General features: G+C 53.1%; 1 protein-coding gene and 1 long non-coding RNA gene across 2 annotated transcripts in view; one reads left to right on the top strand and one right to left on the bottom strand.

Annotated features, from left to right (window-relative positions):
* Positions 1–1,322: 1,322 nt before the first annotated feature.
* Positions 1,323–2,922, bottom strand: LOC126938374 (uncharacterized). Its single transcript, XR_007720066.1, has 3 exons — positions 2,564–2,922; positions 1,911–2,137; positions 1,323–1,438 (listed from the first exon to the last, which is right to left on the bottom strand). It is a non-coding gene; the product is annotated as an uncharacterized LOC126938374 (long non-coding RNA).
* Positions 2,923–6,576: 3,654 nt separating this feature from the next.
* CACNG4 (calcium voltage-gated channel auxiliary subunit gamma 4) overlaps positions 6,577–23,974 on the top strand; it is a 69,153-nt gene continuing 51,755 nt past the window's right edge. Inside the window, exon 1 of the mRNA XM_050762485.1 lies at positions 6,577–7,001. Coding sequence (XP_050618442.1) covers positions 6,782–7,001 — 220 coding nt within the window. The 5' untranslated portion in view covers positions 6,577–6,781. The remainder of the gene's footprint in view (positions 7,002–23,974) is intronic.

Genomic DNA, 23,974 nt, shown 5'->3' with positions numbered 1-23,974 from the left:
GATACTGGATTTTCCTGCCATCACAGTAAATGGAAAATGCCCAGGAGAGGGTAGCAGCCAGAGACCAGAGGCACCTCAGAGGGGCCACTGGGTACTTGGGCCAGGGGCTGGCCCTCCGCCCTCCACTCTGGCTAGCATCAGGGCAGGTGCTGGGGGTAAGAGCCAGGAGGGAGGAAGAGAAGGGTGGGCTCCCAAGGCTGGTGGCTTCTAGAACCTGCCTGCCATAAACCTAGCTCACTCCTACCTGCCCAGGAAATGGGGAGCCTTCTCCAAACCCCAAACTCCAGACCCACCGCCATAGCTTAAAAAGCACAGCTGTCGGGCCGGGCGCGGTGGCTCAAGCCTGTAATCCCAGCACTTTGGGAGGCCGAGGCGGGCGGATCACGAGGTCAGGAGATCGAGACCATCCTGGCTAACACGGTGAAACCCCGTCTCTACTAAAAAATACAAAAACTTAGCCGGGCGAGGTGGCGGGCGCCTGTAGTCCCAGCTACTCGGGAGGCTGAGGCAGGAGAATGGCCTAAACCCGGGAGGCGGAGCTTGCAGTGAGCTGAGATCCGGCCACTGCACTCCAGCCTGGGTGACAGAGCGAGACTCCGTCTCAAAAAAAAAAAAAAAAAGAAAAAAAAAAGCACAGCTGTCTCCTAACCTCTCCACCCTCATGTGAATTTTGTTATTTTTATTATTTTTAGATGGAGTCTTGCTCTGTTGCCCAGGCTGGAGTGCAGTGGTGTGATCTCAGCTCACTGCAACCTCCACCTCCTGGCTTCAAGTGATTCTCCTGCCTCAGCCTCCTGAGTAGCTGGGATTACAGGAGCCCCCCTCCCTGCCACCCAACCATGCCCAGTTAACTTTTTTGTATTTTTAGTAGATACAGGATTTTACCATGTTGGCCAAGCTGGTCTTGAACTCCTGACCTCAAGTGATCCACCCACCTCGGCCTCCCAAAGTGCTGGGATTACAGGTGTGAGCCACCACGCCCGCCCCCTCATGTGACTTTGATCATCATTTGAAATTGATTTCATCTGGATAAATATGTGAGGAGGAGGAGGAAGGGAGGAAGGAGAAGTGGACAAAGTGGCCGCTGTGCCCTTCGGGGACTGGGGTGCAGTGTAGTAGCAGATGGAGCCCAGCTGTGCTCCAGGCAGAGCTGGGTTCAAATCCTGGCTCAGTGACTTGCTCTCTGTTTAGCTGTAAGTTCACCACTTACACAACGGGGATAAAAGTGTCCTCTTTATATGGTTGTTGTGATGGATAACTGAAATGAGGGACTCAATGACTGGCACCCAGAGGACACTCACAAAATGCTATTTCCTTTCTCTCTGCACTTCTAAGTCCTGGCCTGGCATGGAGATGGTGAGTGTGCCACTGTTTTATCACAGCTGAGCTGAAAAAATAAATGCTGTATATCTGGCTTCCATCACCTTGAATGGGGTATCTGTGATAAGCAAATGAAATGGAATAAACTTGAATACATAAAGCCATGGAGCATTTTCTCATCCTCAAAGGAGCCTACTGAAATACTGAAGCAAAAAAAAAAAAAAAAAAAGAAAAGAAAAGAAAGTCATCCTTGCAGCGTGCATCATCTGATGCAGGGGAGGCTGTCAGGACCTGGATCTCCAGGCATTCTTCTTGAAGGCTGAGCAGGCTGCATGGATTGCAGATAACCCTCCACACAGAGCCAAGCCCCAGAATCTTCTGAGCCTCATCCCCAAGCCTTGGCTATAGAAACTAGAAACCATGCTTTGTGTCAGTTCACCTGAGATCTCACCCAGGTTCCTCAAATCCCCTCACTAAGCCTTCTGAAATCACCAGAACCATCTGCTTTGGGTTCAGAAATGAGATACTACAAAAGTTGACACACAAAGGTCATTATTTCTGGAGGACAAAGGGAGAAAACAAAGCTTTACCTAAAGGCTTTGGGAGTTGCTGCAGAAAGTGACTGTGTTCCCCTGGTTGGTGGAGGGCCTCTCCCGTCTTCTCGTCCGGGCTGCAGATGCAGCTGGCTTGGCCGCTCGGACGTGCAGGTTACGCAACGTGAGCACCCTAATACCGTCTTCCCCTCCCATGGCCGCCGCCTGGCTGCCTCACCACGGAGCTGGGATTCTTCAGGGCTCTGGGCTCATTAAGGCTCTGTCTTCATAGCCAAAGTAAAGTGAAGAATTGAGGTAATTACCTAAATGATTCAGTAAGAAGGAAAGACACCACCACGTGTGGAAAAAGATGGTTTGGGAGACTGGTCCAAGGGACTGGCAAATATTGCCACCTTCTCAGCTGGCAAGGGAGGTAATAATACATGTTTACTTGTTCACACCCCCAGCAGTAACATTTATACGGCGGGGGTTGGGGGGCAGTTCATAGCGGGAGAGGATGCCAAGTGTCCAGTCTCCCCACAAGACCAGTCCAGGACCTCCTCCTAGGCAAGAGAAGAGCACATCCCTCCCTCAATTCTGGAAGTGTCACATGGGAGAAACTCCAGGGTCCTCAGGCAGCAGTTAAATACTGTCATTTAGAGTTCTCTAATCTGGCTGAGCAGAAATTTCCAGATTTAAATTGTGCTCACCCAGGCATGATGAATGGTCTCAGTCAGTCTTGGGTTTGCTCCAGCTCCCTGTGCCGGCGGTCAAGTCCTTATGCGACTCCACAGTCTACACCCTCATAACCGCAGGACCAAGCGCAGCTGCCAGTGGGTGTCCACAAACAGAAAGGCAAACTGTGGAGCTCCCGTTGGGGTCCCCCCCTCAATTAACAGGTAATAATAATGACACAGCCCAGCAGTACTTAACAATGGCAAAGAGGCTGCTTAGCGTCCTTGGAAAAACTCTGGCCTTGAAGTCACGGAGATTTGAGCTAGGATCTGACCCCACCACCCTCCAGGTGTGAAACCTGGGGCAAGTTACTCAAGCTCTGCACCTCAGATTCCCCTGGTGTCGTCAGGGGGTGAGAGTGAGAATTAACAGTGCATGTAGGTGGCTCACACCTCTAATCCCAGCACTTCAGGAGCCTGAGGTGGGTGGATCATTTGAGGCCAGGAGTCCAGCATGGCGAAACCTCGTCTCTACTAAAAATACAAAGGTTAGCCTGGCATGGTGGCACACATCTGTGGTCCTGGCTACTAAGGAGGCTGAGGCAGGAGTATTGCTTGAACCCAGGAGGTACAGGTTGCAGTGAGCCAAAATTGTGCTGTTGCAGTAAGCCAAAATTGTGCCGCTGCACTCCAGCCTGGGTGACAGAGCAAGACTCCATCTCAAAAAAAAAAGAAAAAGAAAATTTTTTTAAAAGTGGATGTAATATATGCCTCCTAGACAGTGTTGGGCTCACTGTCTCCAAAATAAAAGGCAGAAAAGTCAGAATTTACTGCCCAGTCCACAAATGGCAGCTAAGTGTATACGACATGCAAAGTGGCTTTTTTTTTTTTTTTTTTTTTTTTTTTTTGAGACAGAGTCTCGCTTTGTCGCCAGGCTGGAGTACAGTGGCGTGATCTCAGCTCACTGCAACCTCAACCTCCTGGGTTCAAGTGATTCTTCTGCCTCAGCCTCCGGAATGGCTGGGAATACAGGCGCCTGCCACCAAGCCCAGCTAATTTTTGTATTTTTAGTACAGACAGGGTTTCACCATGTTGGCCACAATGGTCTCGATCTCCTGACCTTGTGATCTGCCCGCCTCAGCCTCCCAAAGCGCTGGGATCACAACTGTGAGCCACCACACCCGGCCCAAGGTGGCTTTTTTGACCCTTGAAACAACTCTTTTTTTTTTTTTTTTTTTTTTTGAGATGGAGTCTCACTCTATTACCTAGGCTGGAGTGCAGTGGCATGACCTTGACTCACTGAAACCTCCGCCTCCCGAGTTCAAGCGAATCTCCTGCCTCAGCCTCCCAAGTAGCTGGGATTACAGGTGCTCACCACCATGACCAGCTAATTTTTTTTTTTTTTTTTTTTTTTTTGGTAGAGATGGGGTTTCATCATGTTGGCCAGGCTGGTCTGGAACCCCTGACTTCAAGTGATCCCCCTGCCTTGGCCTCCCAAAGTGCTGGGATTACAGGCGTGAGCCACCATGCCCCACCAACCTTTGAAACAACTCAGAAAGTTGCACTCTTAGAGAGGTATCGTTTTCCCAGGTGTCTTCGGCTTGTCCAGATCACCTTGCTAGTTAGTTGCAGAGCCAGCATGCGAAGGTGACTGTCTTGGCTTCTGGTCCAGTGCATTCTCAACTCTCCCGCACACTTTTCTGTAAGTGGAGGAGTGAGAGCTGGTCTACCAAGGTTCTGATGAAGGAAGATTTCGGTTTTGTCTCCCATGGGATGAACATGAGGACTGCTTGCTTGGAGGAGGGCCCCTCCACCTAAGTGTCATCTCTGCCATCTCATAGGTGAATGGGGGAAGCTGCTGCTCTCCACCCCTGAAGAGCAGGTTCATGCAACATACATTCGTTTCTCCCAAAGTCCCCGACGAAGGCTGCAAGTGGGACAGGGTGGAGGGGGATGTTCCTGAGTAACCCAGTGGCTGGCTCAGGAAATGGGTTTTCACACCATGCTTTGTGGAATGGGTCTAGAGAGGTGCTTTGGGGACTGCAGTGCCCTGAGCCCCTTATTCAGCCAGAGCCATGCCAGCCCTTACCTATAGGGCTAATTGATGGGAGACCTGGTTTGTTTAATTGGGCTTCCATTTATGATTTAATTTGAAACAATGATTTGTTAGAAGAAGAAGAAGAAAGGAGAAGAAGAAGAGAAGGAGGAAGAGGAGGAGGAGGAGGAGGGGAAGGAGGAGGAGGGGGAGGAGAAGGAGAGAAGAACGGGATTCATTTTCCTGGAGTTTCTGAGAACAGAACCAAGACTTAATCCTAGTGGCTGTTAGGGTTGGAAGTGGGTAGCCCTGTTCTGGGTCACAGCAAACCCATCTCACACCTTCTGGTCCACTTAGACATACGTCGGGCACCTGCTGTGTGCAAAACCCCAGACCCGGTAGCAGGTGAGTTAAAGTAAATTAGAGGTGATGACCCTTGTCCTTCGTGACTTGGAAAGCAGAATAGACACCCCAAGGGGCAGAGGGGGCCAATAAACAATTACTGGCGCAGCCAGTCTGGTCCTCAGGCTCTGTCACCTTGTGATGTTTGTTTTTCCCCTTTATGTATATGATCTATTCCTCCCAATTAGACTATAATTGTCCAAGTGGCAAGAAACACCTCTCACTCAGCAAACATTTATGCTAGTATGTGTGCTAGTCATAGGAAAGGCTCACAATCTCGTGGGACAGAGAACAGTGATTTCAACACGGGGGAGTGGGGACCAGGGAAGGTGCCACAAAGAAAGTTAAGCTTCATCTTGCAAGAATAGCAGACTCCCTATACCTTTTTCCATATCCTGGGGTCCAATGCAGCCAGGGATGCCAACAACAGGACCACCTGGACATGTAAGGTCAAAGGGCGCTGCACCTCCTGATGCTGGGCCCTGAGAACCTCCTGGAGGGAGGGCTTTGGAGCTGGGTCTGGAAGGAGGAGCCAGCACCGGCTCCCTGGAGAAGGGAGGGTGTCCAGGTTGGGATCATGGCCAGCAGCAAAGACAATTAAGTGAAGCCAGCAGGGCTCGGGGGGCAGAGGCTGGCAATAAAGGCCAGGTGAGGGAAAGCCAGTTAAGCTCGAGTAGAGCAAAAGGCAAAACGAAATAAAGGTATTGCGAAGCGGCTGGGAGAGAGAGGGAAAAGGCTGGCGGGTGGAGTGTTGGAATCTAACACAACTGGAGTGTTCCTGGACTCCAGTAGTAATAGACCCTCAAAAATGTGAGCATGGAGGAGCGCCCCATCTTCAATCTCAGCCTTGCCACCACTCTAGAAAGCAGGGACCCTGTGTTCTCCCCAAAGGACCTCTCGCTGGCATCGCCCTTCTCCCTCAACCCCAAGTCTGGGTCCTTCCAGGTCCTGCAAGGGGATCTGGAGGAGCAGGAGCCACCTGGGTTGGGGTGGGACCTGGCCCGGGCCTGGCGTGTCTTGCAGGGTCTGGCAGCTGTGACCCACATCTGGGGTTTCAGGAATTCTGACCTGAACACGCACTCCCACACTCACCTTCATCACCAGGTGAACAGGCACAGAGGGGAAAGGAGGGACACACCCACCCACGCCCTCCTCCACAAATTAAAGAATCCGCAGGGCCGTCGGAGGGGAGGCCGGATGTCCTGGGATGGTAAGAGAGGTGGCTGGAGACGCGCTTTCCCTTCGGTCCTCCTGGGGAAGCCTTTCCTCGGCTTCCTTCACTCCAATAATGTGAATGAACCCTGGGAGAGGAAGACAGAGCGCGCGCGGGCGCGGGGAGGGGAGGGGAGGGGAGGCGAGGGGAAGAAAATCTGGGCTGGGGAGAGAGGGGAGCGCAGAGGAGCGCACAGCCGGGCGGGGGCCGAGGCGCGAGGGGCGGCGCCGAGAGGAACCGGGCGCGGGCCCGGAGCGCGGCGGCGGCGGCGGCGGCGGCGGCGGCGGGGGAGGCGCGGAGGGCGCGGGGCGGAGGCGCTGGCCGAGGGGGGAGGGCGAGAGGAGAGGGAGGAGCCCCCGGCCGCCGCCGCCAGCCCGCCCGGCGGCCCGCGCAGCCCGCACTCGCCGCCGAGCCTCGGAGTTTGAGCCCCAGCGCTGCCGGAGCGCAGGCACGCCCGGGGCGCGGAGTCGGAGCGCGCAGCGCGGCGCCGCCCCCCGGCCCTCGGCCCCCCAACCCCGGCGCCCCCGGAGCGGCGCGCGGAGGGAGGAGGGCGGGCGGGCGCGGCGGGCCGGGCCGGCGGGCGGCGGACTATGAGGCGCCCACCATGGTGCGATGCGACCGCGGGCTGCAGATGCTGCTGACCACGGCCGGAGCCTTCGCCGCCTTCTCGCTCATGGCCATCGCCATCGGCACCGACTACTGGCTCTACTCCAGCGCGCACATCTGCAACGGCACCAACCTGACCATGGACGACGGGCCTCCGCCCCGCCGCGCCCGCGGCGACCTCACCCACTCTGGGCTGTGGCGGGTGTGCTGCATCGAAGGTACGGCCGGCCCCGACCCTTCGCCGCCACACACATACACACACATGCGCGCGCGCGCGCACACACACACACACACACGGGGCGCGGGCCGGGGAGGGGGTGGGCGCGGCGCTGGCTCCGCGCGAGACACAAAGGAGCCGGAGCGGGCGGGCGGGTCCCCTCGCGGCCAGCTGTGCATCAGCTCGCGTCCCTCTCGGTTGGGGACCTCCCCAGCACACCGATCCCACAAACTCTCCACGCGCACACCCCCTTGCCCACAGACACAATGAAACACACCGAAACTCACGCGCGCGCGCGTAGCCCGGGACCCGAGCGATCCCCAGGGGCCGCGCCGGCACCCCCGGGGGAGGTGGAGGCTGGCGAGGGGGCGGGAGGAGGCTGGGGTTGGGGGGAGCGGTTGGGGGGGAGGGGTTGCTTGGCAACCGGTGTCTGTGCCATTGCCATGGGAACTGGCCATCCTGGGGCGGGGCCGGCCGGGGGCGGGGCGCGTGGGGGCCGCTGGGCTCTCTTTACAGGCTCGGGCCGAGGGCTGGGGGCAGAAGTAGGGGCGGGGGCGCTGTCGGGGTCGGGGTAGGGGCTGGGTTCCGAGCAGATCTAGGGTAGCTGGGTAGCCCCAACCCGACGCCCGCCTCGTCTCCCACGGAGCCACCAGCCCGCTCCTCGCTGCGCGTTGGAGTGGTGAGGGGAGCGACACTGAGTCTCCCCCAACGGAGACAGCGACCTCGGTCGCGGCCCCTCAGCAGGGAGGCTGCGGAGACCTCAGTAGGAAACTAGGGTGTGCAGGGCCGATCTGCGGACCGGGAACAGACTGGGAGGGGCGTGGTCGTCTGGTCCGAGCTGGGCGCTGCGACCCCCAGATGCAACTGGAGGCTGAGTAGTAGGTGTCATGAGGTTGGAATGCCTCTAGGAGCCAGGATTTCGGCCCTGAGACCCTGGGGACAGCTCCCTACTGGGGAGGGGCCTGGATGCCTCCAACGCCAAAATGCGCTCGGCTTCCGCGCCTTCTGGGCGCCCTTCTTCAGCCCGGCTGCGGAACTTGAACTAACAGGTGGCTGGGGAGGGGCCGCCTGGTCCCGGCCAGGTTGGGCACAGGTTTGCTGCTTAAGCGCGGCGCTCAGATCTGGGACTGGGTGGAGAGAGTTGGTGGAGGCTTTCCTTTGATTTTTCAAAAACCCTTGGACAGAATTCCCTCTTTCTTTTTCCGTAACCTTTCCCCGCGTTAACTCCGCCCCTCAGTTCGGGAAGTTCTCCCACACACCTAGCCTTCCTTACTGCAGTTCAGCCCCTGCACAGAGTTCAGCTGCGGTTGTTTCTTGGTGGAGGTTGGCAAGGAGCCCTTTTCTGGCCGCGTTTGAAGTCATCTGAAAAGAGGCTTTGTGAAGCTGGATCTGCTTAGTGAAGTCAACTTGGCCCCCTTTCCCCCTCCAGACCGTGCTCTTTCTCATCTCATCGGGGATCCTGCCCACCTCTGTCTCCCACCCCCACTCCCGAAAGAGGCTGCTTTGCCCTTTGCAATTTGGAGCCTAATACCAGGGCTGAGTGGCGTCTGCAGGTAACAAAAGTGTTCAATCAGTAGTTCGAGAAGCACAGCCACACAAAAGAGCCAGTGGGCTCACGATCACACCCTCCTCTTTTCTTTTGAAAAACATCATTTTTAGTGTGCAATTGCTCAGATCACGAACACCTACTCCTCTCCTCTGGAGAATGTACCCACGTCACTACCTGCTACAGCACCTGAGTTGGATACAGAGCAGAGGCTGCAGTGCCCCATATTCCACCTCACAAGCAAGTTCCATCGGGTGCCATCTACCTGGCACAGTAAGTCATAAGTCATGCCACTGGCACGACCCGAAGGTATGCGTGGACCCAGGGCCTTCCAGTTTCCCAGTGGAAATTCTGAAACTAAGTCCTCCATGCCAGCAAGCCTGGCTTCCTTTATTAATTCCTCATCCTAATTAGGATTAATGCTGCACTTAGCATCTTGCCAGCTGCCTCGAGCCGTTTGCACTTCGGTGTTCGTCAAGAGAGCCCCAAGTTGATCTGGGCAGCTGGCTTCACTAGCAGAGGGAGCCATCTGGGGGACCTCACCGAAAGAACTGGGCTGCCTGTGTTATTCCCCAATGCTCAGCAGTTCTGAGGGCCAGAACATGTTTGTGGGATCCAGGGTTGGGAGAGTGGGTTCAAGATTCCTTGACTAGAATCATTGTGACAGTCCCTCAACCTGGGTGGGAACTGCCAGCCTATCTCATAAAAAGCACATCCCTAGACCAACAGCTCTCAACCACCTGACACCTCACCTCCTACGATGCCTCCACCTGCCAGCAAGTAGCCAGAGCTGAGGCCTGGACAGCACCTTAACCCTAGGCCACTTTCTGGGGACATGGAGGGAGGGTTACCTCCATGTTGGCTTTCATGTTTAAAATGCATTGTTTCCGCCTGTTCTCTAGAAAAGTATCCCAAAGCATTACCTCTAAAGCAAAATGAACAGAAGAAAGTGAAAAAATCAAACCTCTGGGCTGAAACTAAAGAAATACTGCAGCAGGCAGCTGATAAGACTCTGAGCGTAAAGGCAGAACTCTGAAGGGTTTGCTGGCAACTGGCAAACAACAGATTCAGTTTCATGTTCGTGTCTTATAAATGATGTTGCCGGGCCGGAAAGCCCAGCCCTTTGTGTACTTAAGGCATCCATGCATTCTGGCAAGGCTGTGTGCAAAAGTCTGCTGCTCCCAGCTTCACCAGGGCTGACCTTGTCTTAGCCTCTTTCTACCCCTCAAATCAAAGTCTCTCCCTTCTACCCGCCCCTCTGCTGGGAAGTGTCAAAATACTCAAGTGTGCAGAGCCTTGTGCACATTACCGCGTGGTCTGCCCATGACATCCCTGGGAGCGCGCTGTCTTCACCCCCATCTGCAGATGAGCAAGGGAGGTGCAGAGAGGTTCAGGGACTTGCCCAGAGGCGCCCAGGTAGGAGGCAGCCAGGCCAGATTGGAGCCTTTGTCTCACTACAAAGCTCTTCTCACCAGATCATCCTGCCTTTTCCCAAACAGCTTCTGGGTTGCCATTAAAAATAGAACCAAGTACTTGACTACCCAGTGGAGCCCAGCTCTGAGGTTGGGCTGGCGGCAGCATGAAGGCATTAGAAGTGAGGATGCACAATGGATACATAAATTGCATAACACACCTTTTCCCTTATTTTCTCTTCCCTTCCCTTCTTTTCCCTTCTCCCTTTTTCTCCTCCTCTCCTCTCTTCTCCCCTTCTCCCCTCCCCTCCTCCTTTCCCTCCTCTCCCTCTTCTCCTCCCCTCCCCTTCCCTCCTCCTCCTCTTCCTCTCCTCCCCTCCCCTTCCCTCCTCCTCCCTTCCCTTCTTCTCTCCTTTTCTCTCCTCCCTTTTCCTCTTTCTCTTTCAGTCTTTGTCTATGTCTCTCTCCCGATCTGTTTCTCAGTCTCTTTGTGTCACTGTCTCTATCTCTTTCTCTTTTTTCTCTCCTTCCACTGTGTGCTAGACTAGTTGCCAGTCAGTCATCTCCCTGCCTTCTGAGACACTCATCTCATTCTTTATATCTTTGGTGACACCCAGCCAAGTCTGAGGACATAGGAAAAGGGTAGTAAACCTTTTTTCAAGGTTTATCTAAGGCATCACCAGCCAACATTTGTTCAATCTCATGCATTTTGGAATTCAGTGGGTATAGAATGTAAGCAAACGTCACAGAGCATGTACTCATGCCAGGGGCAAAAGAGTCCATGTAGATATGGAAGGGAAGAGGAGACTGGACCCAGAGGGCAGCAGCTTGTGCCACATGCCAAGGCCCTGCCACCCACACCAACTCTAGAGAACTCACTAGAGCCACCCAGTCCCCGTGCTGCCATCAGGAAAGCTCTCCACCCAAAGAGAAGGGTATTGGTGCCTCAGCCATGCCCCTCCCCCAACCCGATGGAGGAAGCTGCCTTCAGCATGCCCACAGCTCTGCCAGGGCCTTAATATAGCAGCCTTGATGCTAGGCCTGGCCCCTGTGCCTGTTTAGTGCCAGCTCTGTGCTGGGCACTCGTGGGGGAAGTTATGGAGAAGGTTCTGGAACCTGAGAGTGAAGGAGTTCTTTGCCCTAGTCATGTTCACCTGCCTCACCTAGGCAGCATCCTGCACACCAGTGTACCCGACCTTTCTTCCCACCATGGCGCACTGAGGAAGAGGAAGCATTAGCCCTGCACCCTGCAGAGGGGAGTGAGAAGACAGCCATGGATGTCTCCCAAGGGGCCCCAGCTGCCCCGAGTCCCCCCCAGGTGCCCACAGGTGGGAGGCTCACTCTTTCCAAAGAGTTTCCTGAAACTCCTTCCTGGTGGGTCAGCTGCATGGCTCTGTCTTAAACCACACTCCCTACATAGGACCGTTCAGAGAGGTTTCATCAAATAATAGCCTTTCTCCGCCCACTCCAGGCCTGGCGCTGGGCTTGAAACTTTTCTTATCTGTGTTTGCTTTCATTTTCTCTTGAAATAACCCAGAGGCAGCCTGTCCAGTCAGGCCCGGGTGAATGACAGTGTCAGAGCAGGTACCCCTTCCCTGATGCGCCAAGTGCCACCAGCTAGAATCCTCATCCTGGACCCCCTTTGCCCTTGGGTGCTAATCATCACAGCCATCACTACGGAAGACCTTCATGCAGGACTCACATTCGTGCATGTAATTTCCAGCAACACCTCAAGGTAAATATTAATTATCTGCCTTTTATAGTTGTAGAAAATGAGGCTTAAGACGTCGTGCCCAGCTCCTGAGTATTGCATCTCACTCCCCAGATCATGGCCAAGGTAGAACATAGGAGCTCTTCTGTCCGCTAGTCAGGGGAAATCCTTTATTGGAACCATGCAGATTTGGGAAGGGGCAGGTAAGGGGGTTGTTGGAGTCGGCTTGGGCTGACATCATAAAATATGATAGACTGGATGGTTTGGACCACAGATGTGAACTTCTCACAGTTCTGGAGGCTGGGAAGTCTCCAGAATTGTGGAGAAGATTAAGGTGTCACTGGACTTAGTTCCTGGTGAGGTCCCTTTTCCTGGCTTGCAGATGGCCGGCTTCTTCATGCAAGTTCCACAGGGCATAACTCAGGAGCACCAAGGGTTATGGGTTTAGCATCCGCTGCCCCTCGCACCAGGGCAGGGTTTCTTAACCTTAGCACTGCTGACATTGGGGCCAGATCATTCTATTAAAATGCTCTATTAAAATGGAGAGAGAGGGTACCAGCTGTTTGGTCCTTTCTTACGAGGGCATTGATCTGATCATGACCCTCACAACCTCATCTAAAGCTCATCACTTCCCAGAGGCCCTGTCTCCAAATACCATTGTTTACACAGAGGATTAGATCTTCATCATATGAATTCTGGGGGCACACAGACATGTATCCGTCACAAACATGTTCTCGCCCTGTCTCTGCTTCACAGCTGGTGCTTACTCTCCAATCATTCAGGAAGAGGACCTTCAAAATGTCTCAGTAGGAAAATCAGCAGATCTTTAAAATAAATCCCCTGTGTCAGTCTCCACCAGCAGCCCAGACTCTGGGGATTTCCAGGACATAGTGACAGAAGTGCCGAGTAGGAAGGGGCCTCGGGTCACCAGACCCTGAGTGTCAGAGGCGAGGAAGCTACAGCCAAACTGGAGCAGCAATGTGCGGGGAAGGGGGCCTGGTGGGCCTCTGTCTCCTCATCTGAAAATGGGGCCTGGTTGTTCTGGAACACTCCTCCCACCTCTCATTCTCTGTCACACAAACCCCAGAGAGCCTCTGCCCGTAGCTTCCACTTTGAAGGTGGGTTGGTGTGGCGTCATGGAGAGTCCTTGCCGGAGGAGTTTCCAGCCAGAAGAGCCTTGGAGGCTACTTAGTTCAGTGACTCTTGACCCTTTTGCTGCTGAGACACACACACAGGCTACAAGTCACCCACCTGCTGGGTGTGCGGCTGTCCCCTCATTCATTCTTTCAGCACAGGCTCACTGAACTCCTGGTCTGTATCAGACATGCAGGGCTCAGGGTCACAGCCGCAGACAGGACGGACAGGTCCCTGCTGTCCTGGAATTGATATTCCTACGTGTGAGGCCGTTGGCACTTCTAGGTACTGATTTATGTTATGGTGAAAACAGAGCAGGGGGCGTGTGAGGAGCGGCTGGCGGGGGCTGCTGTTGGCTGGTCAAGGAGACAGGAAGCTGTCACGTTTAAGCCAAAACCTGAACCACAAAAAGGACCTGGAGGGAGAACCTTCTAGGAAGAAGAAAGAGCAAGGCGAGGCCCCGAGCAGGAGGGAACCTGGTGTGGACAGAGGAGAGGGAGCAAGGAAGAGGTCAGGGGTTGGGTTGGGGGAGGCTTGGAGGTCAGGGTCAGAAGCCTGCTTTATTTCATATGAGATCAGTGTTATTGCAGAACTTGGGGCAAGGAAGTGCGGTGATCTGGTTTATGTTTTTAGCAGACTTCTGACTGCATTTGGAGATGGAGATACCAGCAGGCAGGGGAGGCTACCGGGAGACCCATCTGGACATTGTGGCGGACTGAAGACCTGGGGCTACATGGTAGCAGCAGAGATGGGAGAAGTGGAGGGATGGCCCAAAGAAAGGGATGAGGAATGAAGAGTGAGCTCCCAGATTTGGGGCCACAGCAGCCGGCCAGGAGGCAGCACCATGGCCAAGTAGGGAAAGATGGAAGAAGGAGCAGTTGTGGGAAAGAAAGCCCTTCCACAGAGCGTAACTCAGGAGCACCGAGGGTTGTGGGTTCAGCATCAGCTGCCCCTCGGAGCAGGGCAGGGTGTCTCACCTGTAGCACTGCTGACACTGGGGCGGGATCATTCTCTATCACAGGAGCTGTCCTATGTGCTGTAGGTGTTTAGCGGCATCCCTGGCCTCCCCGCACTGGAACCAGTAGTGCCGCTCCTTCTCCAGCTGTGACAACCAAAAATGGGCTCAGACTTTGCATATGTCCCTGGAGGACAAAATTGCCCCCGTGGAGAACCTCTTGAGTCTAGGGGAAGCATCGTTTAGGGTTGCAGGGACAGAGGGCAGAGGGAGCAGGCATGATTCCTGGTAGCTGGAATTCCAGTCACTTCACTTCACTTGAGAAAGCACGTGGGGCTGGGCGCGGTGACTCATGCCTGTAATCCCAGCACTTTGAGAGCCCAACGTGGGCGGATCACCTGAGGTCAGGAGATCGAGACCAGCCTGGCTAACATGGTGAAACCCCATCTCTACTAAAAATACAAAAATTAGCCGGGCATGGTGGTGCATGCCTGTAATTCTAGCTACTCGGGAGGCTGAGGCAGGAGAATCGCTTGAACGTGGGAGGCAGAGGTTGCAGTGAGCTGAGATCCCACCACTGCTCTCCAGCCTGGGTGACAGAGCGAGACTCTGTCTCAAAAAAAAAAAAAAAAAAAAAAAAAAAAGAGGCCAGGCACAGTGGCTCACGCCTATAATCCCAGTACTTTGGTTGGGAGGCCAAGGCTAGTGGATCACCTGAGGTCAGGAGTTCAAGACCACCCTGACCAATATGGTGAAACCCCAACTCCACTAAAAATATAAAAGTTAGCCAGCATGGTGGCATGCACCTGTAGTCCCAGCTAGTCCTGAGACAGGAGAATTGCTTGAACCTGGGAGGCGGAGGTTACACTGAGCCGAGAGCTCACCACTACACCCCAGCCTGGGCAATAGAGCAAGACTCCGTCTAAAAAAAAAGAGAGAGAGAGAAAGCACATGAAACACAAGTGGGGGAAGCGATCCTATCAATGGGATGACCTGGTGTCTGCTTTAGGGACCAATCCCAGTCCTTTATTAATAGTAATGCTTACCCTGCCCACAATGCCCAGAAGGCGTCCATCCTGGGGCTGAGAACCACTAATGCTGCCCAGTTCTTACGCTGTGCAAACCAGGGAAGTTCAAGACAGGTGAGGCAGAGTGACTTATGCAAGGTCGCGTGGTTCAGGAGCAGAAAGGGACTGTGGGGCCCCCTGGCTGGGGCTCTGTCCCAGCATAACCTCTCCTTGGGTGCGTACCTGGGCAAAGGCTGGGCAACACACAGCCACCATAGCATGGGGCAGCAATAGGTGCAGAACACCGATGGAAACTCCCTCCCGTGTTCTCTGTGCCTCAGGCCTCCATTGTGGTTAACCTGCACCCACACTCAGAGAAGCGGCGCTGCCCTCCATGACAGCCTCCCTTCAACAAGGATACTGTCTCCAGCGGGTGCATGGGCTTGCTGTCCTGGGAAACAGCTTCAAAAAGGAAGCAAACTGGTTCTAAGCCCCAGGGAGGGGCCAGGGAGGACCTGCCTGGATCTGCCCCCAATGTCCCATCCCCCAATTCTTGTTCTGCATCTCCGTGATACTCCGGGAAATGCTACGAGACTCTCTTTTCTGAACTGCGAGGCAGGACATGGTACCAGATGAAGGACTTTTTTTCTAGTATTAACCTCTTCCAATGAAAAACTTTTCAAAGCTGTAACAATGACATCCCATGATTTTACTTTTTGTTTACTTCTTCCTCCTTCAACCATAAAAGAAAGAAAGGGACAAGATAGATAAAGAGATGAGGGACTGGGGTGGATAGAAAAATCAAGTAGTAAAATGAGAGATGATGGCTGCGTCCAGCTAGTGTCCACAGTACCGACTGCAGAGGCCAGCTGGGGGCCAAGGCAGGCCACAGCTTTGTCACTGAGCTTCCTGGGGGCCAGGACAAAGAAAGGAGCATGGCCAGAGGTGTGTTCACGGGGGCATACAATAAAAGGGGAATATTTCATAATAGAAGCCCAGCTCTTCCTGATACAGAGGCCTAGAAGAAATGATGCCCTTTATTTGAAGGATATTCTATTAAAATGGATTCTGTTGAAAAGGCAGCCTGGGGTAGGGGAAAGAGGCCAGGCTTTGGGGTTGGACCTCTAGAGTTCAAAACCCCAGTTTCCAGGCAGCTGTGTAGCTTTGGGCAGGTTAGGTGACCTCTCCGAGTTCTTGTTGACGTTTGGAAAATGGGATGATGAGGCAGTGAATGGAAAGGTGCCCAGCACATACCTATGGATGCCCCTCCCTCGCGTGGAGTGCTCATTAGGACACTTCTGGGTGGAATCAGAATGGTCCCTAGTGTCTGCATTCTTTGAGGCTCCTGGGTGTGAGTCGATGAGGTGGAGACAGTGACTGAGCTGCCAACTCCCAACCTGCACAGAGGACCCTTCTGGTGAAGCACCACGGCCTTTACAAAGCAGACACTTCCACCCCCACAGGCCAGGCTCTCTGCAGGCTTTTCCCGGGCTCTGTCTGGAGCTGGGCTTGAGTTAGGCCCTTTCCTCCCCGCTTAGTTCACATGGAAGCCGCTGCATCAGATGGCTTCGTGGTGCGTGGGCTTGTAAGGGCTTTGGACTTTAACTGGAACTGCTGTTGCACCTCCACGCCCTCCCTCCATCCCACCCCGATGCCATACCCTGCCTCTGAGGACTGTAGACCCAGAGCAAGCTCTCCACTGTCACCACATCCAACCCGGCCTGCCTGCTACCATGGCAAGCTCGCAGAGGCGGAGGCATTGGGAAATGCTGTTTAATTGCCTTTCCTCCTTCCACCGCCATCACCCCATTTCTGAAAGGAAATGTGGAAAGGCAGAGGGCAGCTGCTTGACTTAAGCCCAGCTCCAGACAGAGCCTGGGAGAAACCAAATGAGTAAAAATCATCAGTCTCCCTGGCTCACCTGCCACTAGCATCTGTCACCTCCTGGACCCAGGGACAGAGAAAGGGGCTGGATCTTCATTCCAGCTCCCCCTCTCCTCCCTACCATGAGTCCACATGGCAGCAGCAGCATCAGACGGCCAACACTGAAGCCACATGGCCCCGGGTTTGAGTCCAGACTCCCACTTGTCAGCTGTGTGTCTTCAGACAAATTGCCTAACCTCTCTGAACTCCAGTTCCTTCATTGTTAAGTTAGGAGCATCATAGAATCAACCCTGGGGTTGTCGTGAAGTTATATGAAAAAAAAAAACATGGAAAATGCCCCTTCTCATGCCTGGCACCCTATAGATATTCAAAATATATCATCGCTTTCATTCTATTTCCATGTTTCCTGAACCTTGGAATTTTTCCCAGAAGACATAAGTTGCCCAAATCTTGTAAGCTGCCCCAGGTCAGTCTACCAGCCTGCAGGGCCCAGGAATGGAAGAAGCTGAGCCGCCCCAGTGGAGGCCACGGTGTTAATTCCTCACCTCTCAGAGGCAGGGCGGCTCTGAATGGCTCCTGTGAACTGCAAAATCAGAGACTGAGGCTCTCAGTTGGGAGCTGAAAGAGGGCCTAGCACCCAGGCTGTGCCCGGGCTGGGGATGGCAGCCACCCAAGTGTGTGTTCCCAACATCACATTTTCTGGCACAGGGACTTTGCCAAGCGCCCTACCCTGGCCCCAAGGAGGCAGAGAGGAACTGGGGAACTTCCAGTAGCCTCAGGGGTGGGAACTGAGTGCCCAGACTGATACTCAGGAGCAGAGAGAGCACTCGTGGGGGCTGTGGCCGACCCGCGCATCCCCCTGTCACTTACGGACCCACACCTGCCGAGAACCCTGCCGTACCAGGCACAAGGCTGCAGCTGTGAGCTCCCAGTGTCTCAGGGCGAGGGCCAGGGGAGAGGAGGACAAGGGACCGGAGTGAAAACCATCAGGATTGGAGTCAGGGACCTGTGGCCTGGTCCTGACTCCGCCACTCACCATCTGGACAGTCTTTGGCTTGTCACTCAACCTCCTAGAGGCTCAGTTTGCTCGGCTGTCAAACTGGCAAATAAAACCTGTCCTCCCCGCCCTCCTCCCTCTGTCTTTCCTCTTTCCTCCCGTTGTCCTCCCCTCCCTCCTCCCTGTCTTTCCTCTTTCCTCCTGTCATCCTCCCCTCCCTTCTCCCTCTCTTTCCTCTTTCCTCCTGTCGTCCTCCCCTCCCTCCTCCCTGTCTTTCCTCTTTCCTCCTGTCATCCTCCCCTCCCTCCTCCCTCTGTCTTTCCTCTTTCCTCCTGTTATCTTTCCCTCCCTCCTCCCTCCATCCTCCCCTCCCTCCAACTTCTTTCCATCCCTCCATCCTTCCCACCTCCAACCCTCTCTCTAACTTCCACCCTCCTCCCTCTAACTTCCCTCCTTCCAGCTTTTCTCTGTCCTCCCCATCCTTCCTCTCTTTATTCTTTCTTCCTCCTCCCTCCCTCCCTGCATCTTCCATTCCTCCTTTCTCCTCCCCATCGTCCCTCCTCCCTGCCTTCATCTTCTCTCTATCCCTGAGTCCTCCCTGCCCAGCCCCACCCCCAGGGTTCTGGGAATATCCAAGCCGAGGATGTTTGTGAAAGTGCTGTGAGAAGCACAGTGGCCGTACTCCCACAGAGGCACCCCGCAGGACACAGTGACTTCAGGCTCCTTTTCTTGGAAACACTGTTGGCTGTGACCTCTTTTCCCTCTGACACCTTGGCAAGGAGGAGCCTGCTGGTGGTAACCTCACGCATCGGGTGTGCTGCCCACCAGTGTGGTCTTGCTTGGACGGCAATGCCCCCTCCGTCTCCGGCCCACTCAGTCACCAGTTCATCCATCCAGCAATGCTGCCAAGAGCCTGCTCTGTGTCTAGCAGAGACAGAAGTCCCTCTCCTGCTGCATCCCTCAGGGCTCCTCGCACCCTCCCCAGGCCTGTGGGCTCCACCTCCGGCACATGCCCACTGTCTTCCTTCCCTCCACCTCTCTCCATCTCAGAGCACTCCCAGCTCTGTCATCTCTCGCCTGGATGCCCGCTGCAGAGTCCTGACTGGTCACTCTCCCTGCTCTCCACACACAGCCAGAAAGAGCTTGTAAAAATATCAACCAGATCACATCATTCCCCAGCTCGGTATGTTCCGGTGAGACCACATCCCTCTGATAAAGTCAGGCTCGTTCCTGGTACCCGAAGCCTGTGGATCCAGCCCCACCCCACCCACTTGACTTTCCCGGAGCTTCGTGTGCAGAAGGGAGTCGAAGGTGACATCTGAACTAAGTCTGTGTGATGGTCCGTAGGACAGGGGGGTGTGGGCAGGGGATCCATGAGACCTGCATTTGAATCCTGCTCTGCCCTGTGTTAGCTCTGTGACCTTGGGCAGATTCCTTAGCTTCTCTGGGCCTGTTATTTTCTCATCTGTAAAATGGGGATATAATGACAGACCCCCCTCTCCCATCTCATCAGATGATCAGCATGGTTACATGAGATTGGGCATGGAGAGCCCTGAGGGCGGCCCAGGCACCATGGGGTGGGGAGCAGAGCTGGGTGCAGAACCAGACCTCACCTCTCTCTTGTGTTTTTCTGAGAGCTACCACATGCACCTGCAGGGCCAGGGGCTGCCTTGGAGAGTGGAACTACTTAAAACTCTGTCGTCCTCAAGTGTTTGTGGGGCACCTGCTGAGTGCCTGGCTTCAGGCTGGGCGTAGTGGGCACAGAAAGCCCCCAAGGTACTTACTGTCTGGTTCTGGTGACCCTGGGGCACCAGCAGTAGGAAAGACACCACACAGGGCACGATGTGGAGAGGGCACCAGAACGCGTCCTAGACATCAGGGACTCCTCTTGGACGCTCTAAGGGGGCCTATCCCATAAGGTTGTCAGGAGAATCAGATGGGAAATACACACAGGGCTCCCCACACATCTGTCTCACCGTAGAACTGAAATAAACAGCAACTCTTTTGCTTGGCATCTTGGAGAGGAGGTAGGACATGGTGGTAAAGGGCCCAGATCCCAGAGTGAGTGGGGGTTTGAATCCAGCATCTGCCTCCTACTAGCTGGGGGGCCTTAAGCTAGTCATTGCACCTCCTCTGAACCTCAGTTGCTTTCTCTGCAAAATGGGGTTGTTAGCAATACCTGCTACACACGTTTGCTGGCAGGAGTCGCGATAAAGTATCTAAGTGCTTGCTTTGGAGCTGGCATAACGTGTTCAGTGCATGGTAGTTATTCTCATCTGCTAACCCAAAAAATACATGGCACGTGGGGACAGGGGAGGGGACCCAGAGTGAGGACGGGTTTCGGAGGAAACGGGGCTTTGGTTCTTAATTCCCAGGGTTCCTCCGGCCCACTTCACCCCTCCCCCACACACCAAAGCACAGGCAAGAAAAGGACACAGATCCCCAAAGACTCCCTAAGGACATTTCAGGACACTCAGGCTCCCTTCCAGGGGCCGGACAGTCCGGCCAAGGCCGTGTCACCAGCTCATCATTAGCATGCGGTGGGGGAGGGATGCCCCGTACTCGTTTCCGGCCCTCAGCTCTGAAAAGCCCGATAACAAGTGCACATTGATGGCCCAGGTTCCCCAGGGCGAGCACGCTGTCCCTGTCTCGCATCTGAGCCTTCGCCCGAGACATTTTCTCGCTTCAGCAGTTTGGCATGTCATACAAAGGGGCTCTGATTTTTCCTGATATCCAACTCCTCTTGCATGAAAAATGGCTTTGGTTGTCTTTCTGCCTGCGGATTCCTGAGTGTGAGTCAAGGCCAGATGCCTGGTGGGCAGACAGTCCTCACTTGCTTAACCGTTTGGAGGATCTCCCGTCTTCTACCTTGGTGGCCACCTGTGGCCTGTGGCCTTGAAGTTCAGTCTCTGGGGGAGTTCCCTGGTGGCTGCAGGCCTGCCCCTCACCCTCTTTCCGACAAACCCCCTTCCCTCACCCTGGTGGTTTCTGATGTGTCTCCAGTCTCCTCCTTTGAGTTGCTGTCATTCTCTCAGTCCTGGTCACCACACCCACCCAGCCAACCCGAGGTTCCTTTTTGTATGACCATCCTCTGCAACCCAAACCCATTTTCCCCATTCCCCAGTGACTTCTTCCCTTCCTCTCTTCCCTCCTTTTTTTTTATTTTTATTTTTATTTATTTATTTATTTATTTTGAGACGGAGTCTTGCTCTGTCGCCCAGGCTGGAGTGCAGTGGTGTGATCTTGGCTTACTGCAACCTCCACTTCCCAGATTGAAGCGATTCTCCTGCCTCAGCCCTCCTGAGTAGCTGGGATTACAGGCATGCGCCTCCACGCCCGACTAACTTGTTTTTGTATTTTTAGTAGAGACGGGGTTTCACCACATTGGTCAGGCTGGTCTCGAACTCCTGACCTCATGATCCACCTGCCTTGGCCTCCTAAAGTGCTGGGATTACAGGTGTGAGCCTCCGCGCCCGGCCCTCTCTTCCCTCTTTCTCTCCTTTCTTTCTTCCTTTTATTTCTAATTAATTCTTCCCCTTTTCCCTTTGAGTCTGCCATCTTTGTAAACCACACAAGCCCTCTCCTGCTTCCTGTTCAAGTCAGTCTTTTGAAAGTTCTTGAAGCATTTCCTAGATAAAAATGTATTATTTTAACTCTGTGATTATTAGGAGGGTTATTAAACATGAAGAGAATTCTATTAAATAGCAAATTGAGTGAGCCAAAAACCCACAGATGTGGAACCTTTGAAGATCATCTGGTACGAAATGGATGTGACTGTGCCAATGGCTGCTTTATTAAGCTGGGAACAAATATTGGAAGGCAATTCACCAAAATGTTAAACTGATGGTCATGGGAATGAGGAGTGACTTATTTGATCTTCTATCTTTTTTCGAATTTCTGTGATGCAGAGAGGAAAAAATATAAACCTGATATTTAGATGAAAAGCATTCCAAGCGCAGTCTCCAGACAGATGAATGGGTGTGTATGCAGATTTGACACTGCCGGTGTTTGTTCTTTTTATGCCTTTTTTTTTTTTTTTTTGAGATGGAGTCTTGCTTTGTAGCCCAGGCTGGAGTGCAGTGGCGCAATCTCGGCTCACTGCAACCTCCACCTCCTGGGTCCCGGTTCAAGTAATTCCCCTACCTCAGCCTCCCGAGTAGCTGGGATTACAGGCACGTGCCACCATGCCCACCTAATTTTTGTATTTTTAGTAGAGACGGGGTTTCACCATGTTGGCCAGGCTGGTCTTGAACTCCTGACCCCGTGATCCGCCCACCTCGGCCTCCCAAAATGCTGGGATTACAAGCATGAGCCACTACGCCCAGCCTGTTCTTTTTATTCTTAAATGCATCCAGGAGCACGGTCCCAGGCACCACGCCCAGCGACTTCTTGCCAGCATTTTATTACAGGCCACTTCTGACTTATAACCAAATTGATTCCTGGATCAAAGCCTTTGCGAGCCAACCACAATTGAATCTTTATTTCCTGTAAACACAATTTCCACATTGGGCTTCCATCCCTAGAAATCCATCTCCTACAATAAAAGTGCTAAAACTGACCATGAAAGTGAGAAGGAAATAAAACCCAGATCTATGCTCTTACAAACTTTTATCACATATGTAACCCTAAGTACTTAATCCGAAAGCTGTGTCGTGAGAGGCTCCCCAGGGAGAATTTTTCTGCCAGAGTCAGACGGCTCAATATTTCTTAATATGTGAATCCAATGAAGTTTCAGCAGAAGATGCTTACTTTTTTAAATTATTTCCCTAGGAAATTGCCCTGTGGCAAGCTTAAGCAGCCTTCATTGCAATTTCATTGCAAGAAATTCATTGCACCAAAAGTCTTCAAACTCTTTAAAATAAAAGATTCTTTTGTCTCAAAAATTTTCCATTGCCAATTCCCTTTGTGTAAATCTTTTTTTTTTTTTTTTGAAACTGAGTTTCACTCTATTGCCCAGGCTGGAGTGCAGTGGCACAATCTTGGCTCACTGCAACCTTTGCCTCCTGGGTTCAAGCAATTCTCCTGCCTCAGCCTCCTGAGTAGCTGGGATTACAGGCGTGCACCACCACACCCAGCTAATGTTTGCATTTTCAGTAGAGACGGGTTTCACCATGTTGGCCAGGCTGGTCTCAAACTCCTGATCTCAGGCAATCTAGCTACCTCAGCCTCCCTAAGTCCTGGGATTACAGGCGTGAGCCACTGCACCTGGCCTTCTTAGAAACATCTTTGCATTTCTTCCAGAGGTTCCTCTAAAAGAACAACAAAAAAAAGAAAAAGAAAAAGAAAAAAATATCTGCATGGTGAATACTGGAGGAAAGGCAGTTTCCACTGTGACTCGTACACCCCTGAAACAATCCCTCGCTCTTTGTGGCAGTGAGTCAGTTGACCCTTCAAATGTCCATCAATGCAGAGATACAAGCTTCCCCTTGGGTCTTTGTTGCCAGGTGCTCAGAATGTTCCCTTTAGTTCTTAGCAAGAGTTTCAGTTAAGGCAGAAGCGGGAGGGAACTGGTATGGAAGGAGATACTGATCAAGTCCAGCATCCTCCAGCTGAGATTCCCAGTACTAGGACTACAAAATTTTCCCTTAGTTCTAATCAAATTTGCTACCTTCAATAGTAATGTCTGTTCCTTTCTTCTTGTTCAGTCTTTCCTGTAGCTGAAAACAAAGCAGTCATCTTCGACCCTTAATAGCCCTTCATATTCTTGGAAGCGGTTTTTTTGGATCCTTCTTTGGTCTACCCATCTCTGGAGGAAAGGGAAGGAAATTTACCAGTTTTTTTTGTTTTGTTTTGAAACCTAGTTGCTTTCTTTAGATGGTAGCTTGAAACGCATAAGCCTTTGTGCAAAGCACTGGGACAGGGTGGGAAGTGCTGGGGCCGAGAGAACCACAGGAGACCCACTCTGTTTGTCACCAGTGGCCGTGAGTAGGAAGGTGCTCAGGCTAGCCCTGCAAGGTCCCCTCCGCCCTAGCTGTTTATCCACTTGACACTCTCCTGCTCGCTCTTCTGTTTAGAGTCCAAAATTATGAATAGTTTAAAAAATAACAGCAAATGCCTACTGAGCCCTCGCTATGCACCAAGCGCATTATGTATTATTTCAATAACTTTCCATATGTTATCTCAGCTTATCTTTGTAACAGCTATAATTTCACACTAGTTACTTAACTATGATTTAATCATGTTTCAGGTGTATTATTGCAGAAAGAGAGCTAACTCTTAGAAAAAAAAGTTTTTAGAGATAGGGTCTCACTCCGTCGCCCAGGCTAGAGTGCAGTGGTGGGATCATAGTGTGTCCGGAGTTGGTTCCTTCTGGTGGGTTCGTGGTCTC

The sequence above is a fragment of the Macaca thibetana genome, chromosome 16 (genome assembly GCF_024542745.1).
Source record: "Macaca thibetana thibetana isolate TM-01 chromosome 16, ASM2454274v1, whole genome shotgun sequence".
NCBI lineage: Eukaryota > Metazoa > Chordata > Mammalia > Primates > Cercopithecidae > Macaca > Macaca thibetana.
Note: the sequence above shows the minus strand (reverse complement) of the source record. Positions and strands in the feature narration are given on the sequence as shown.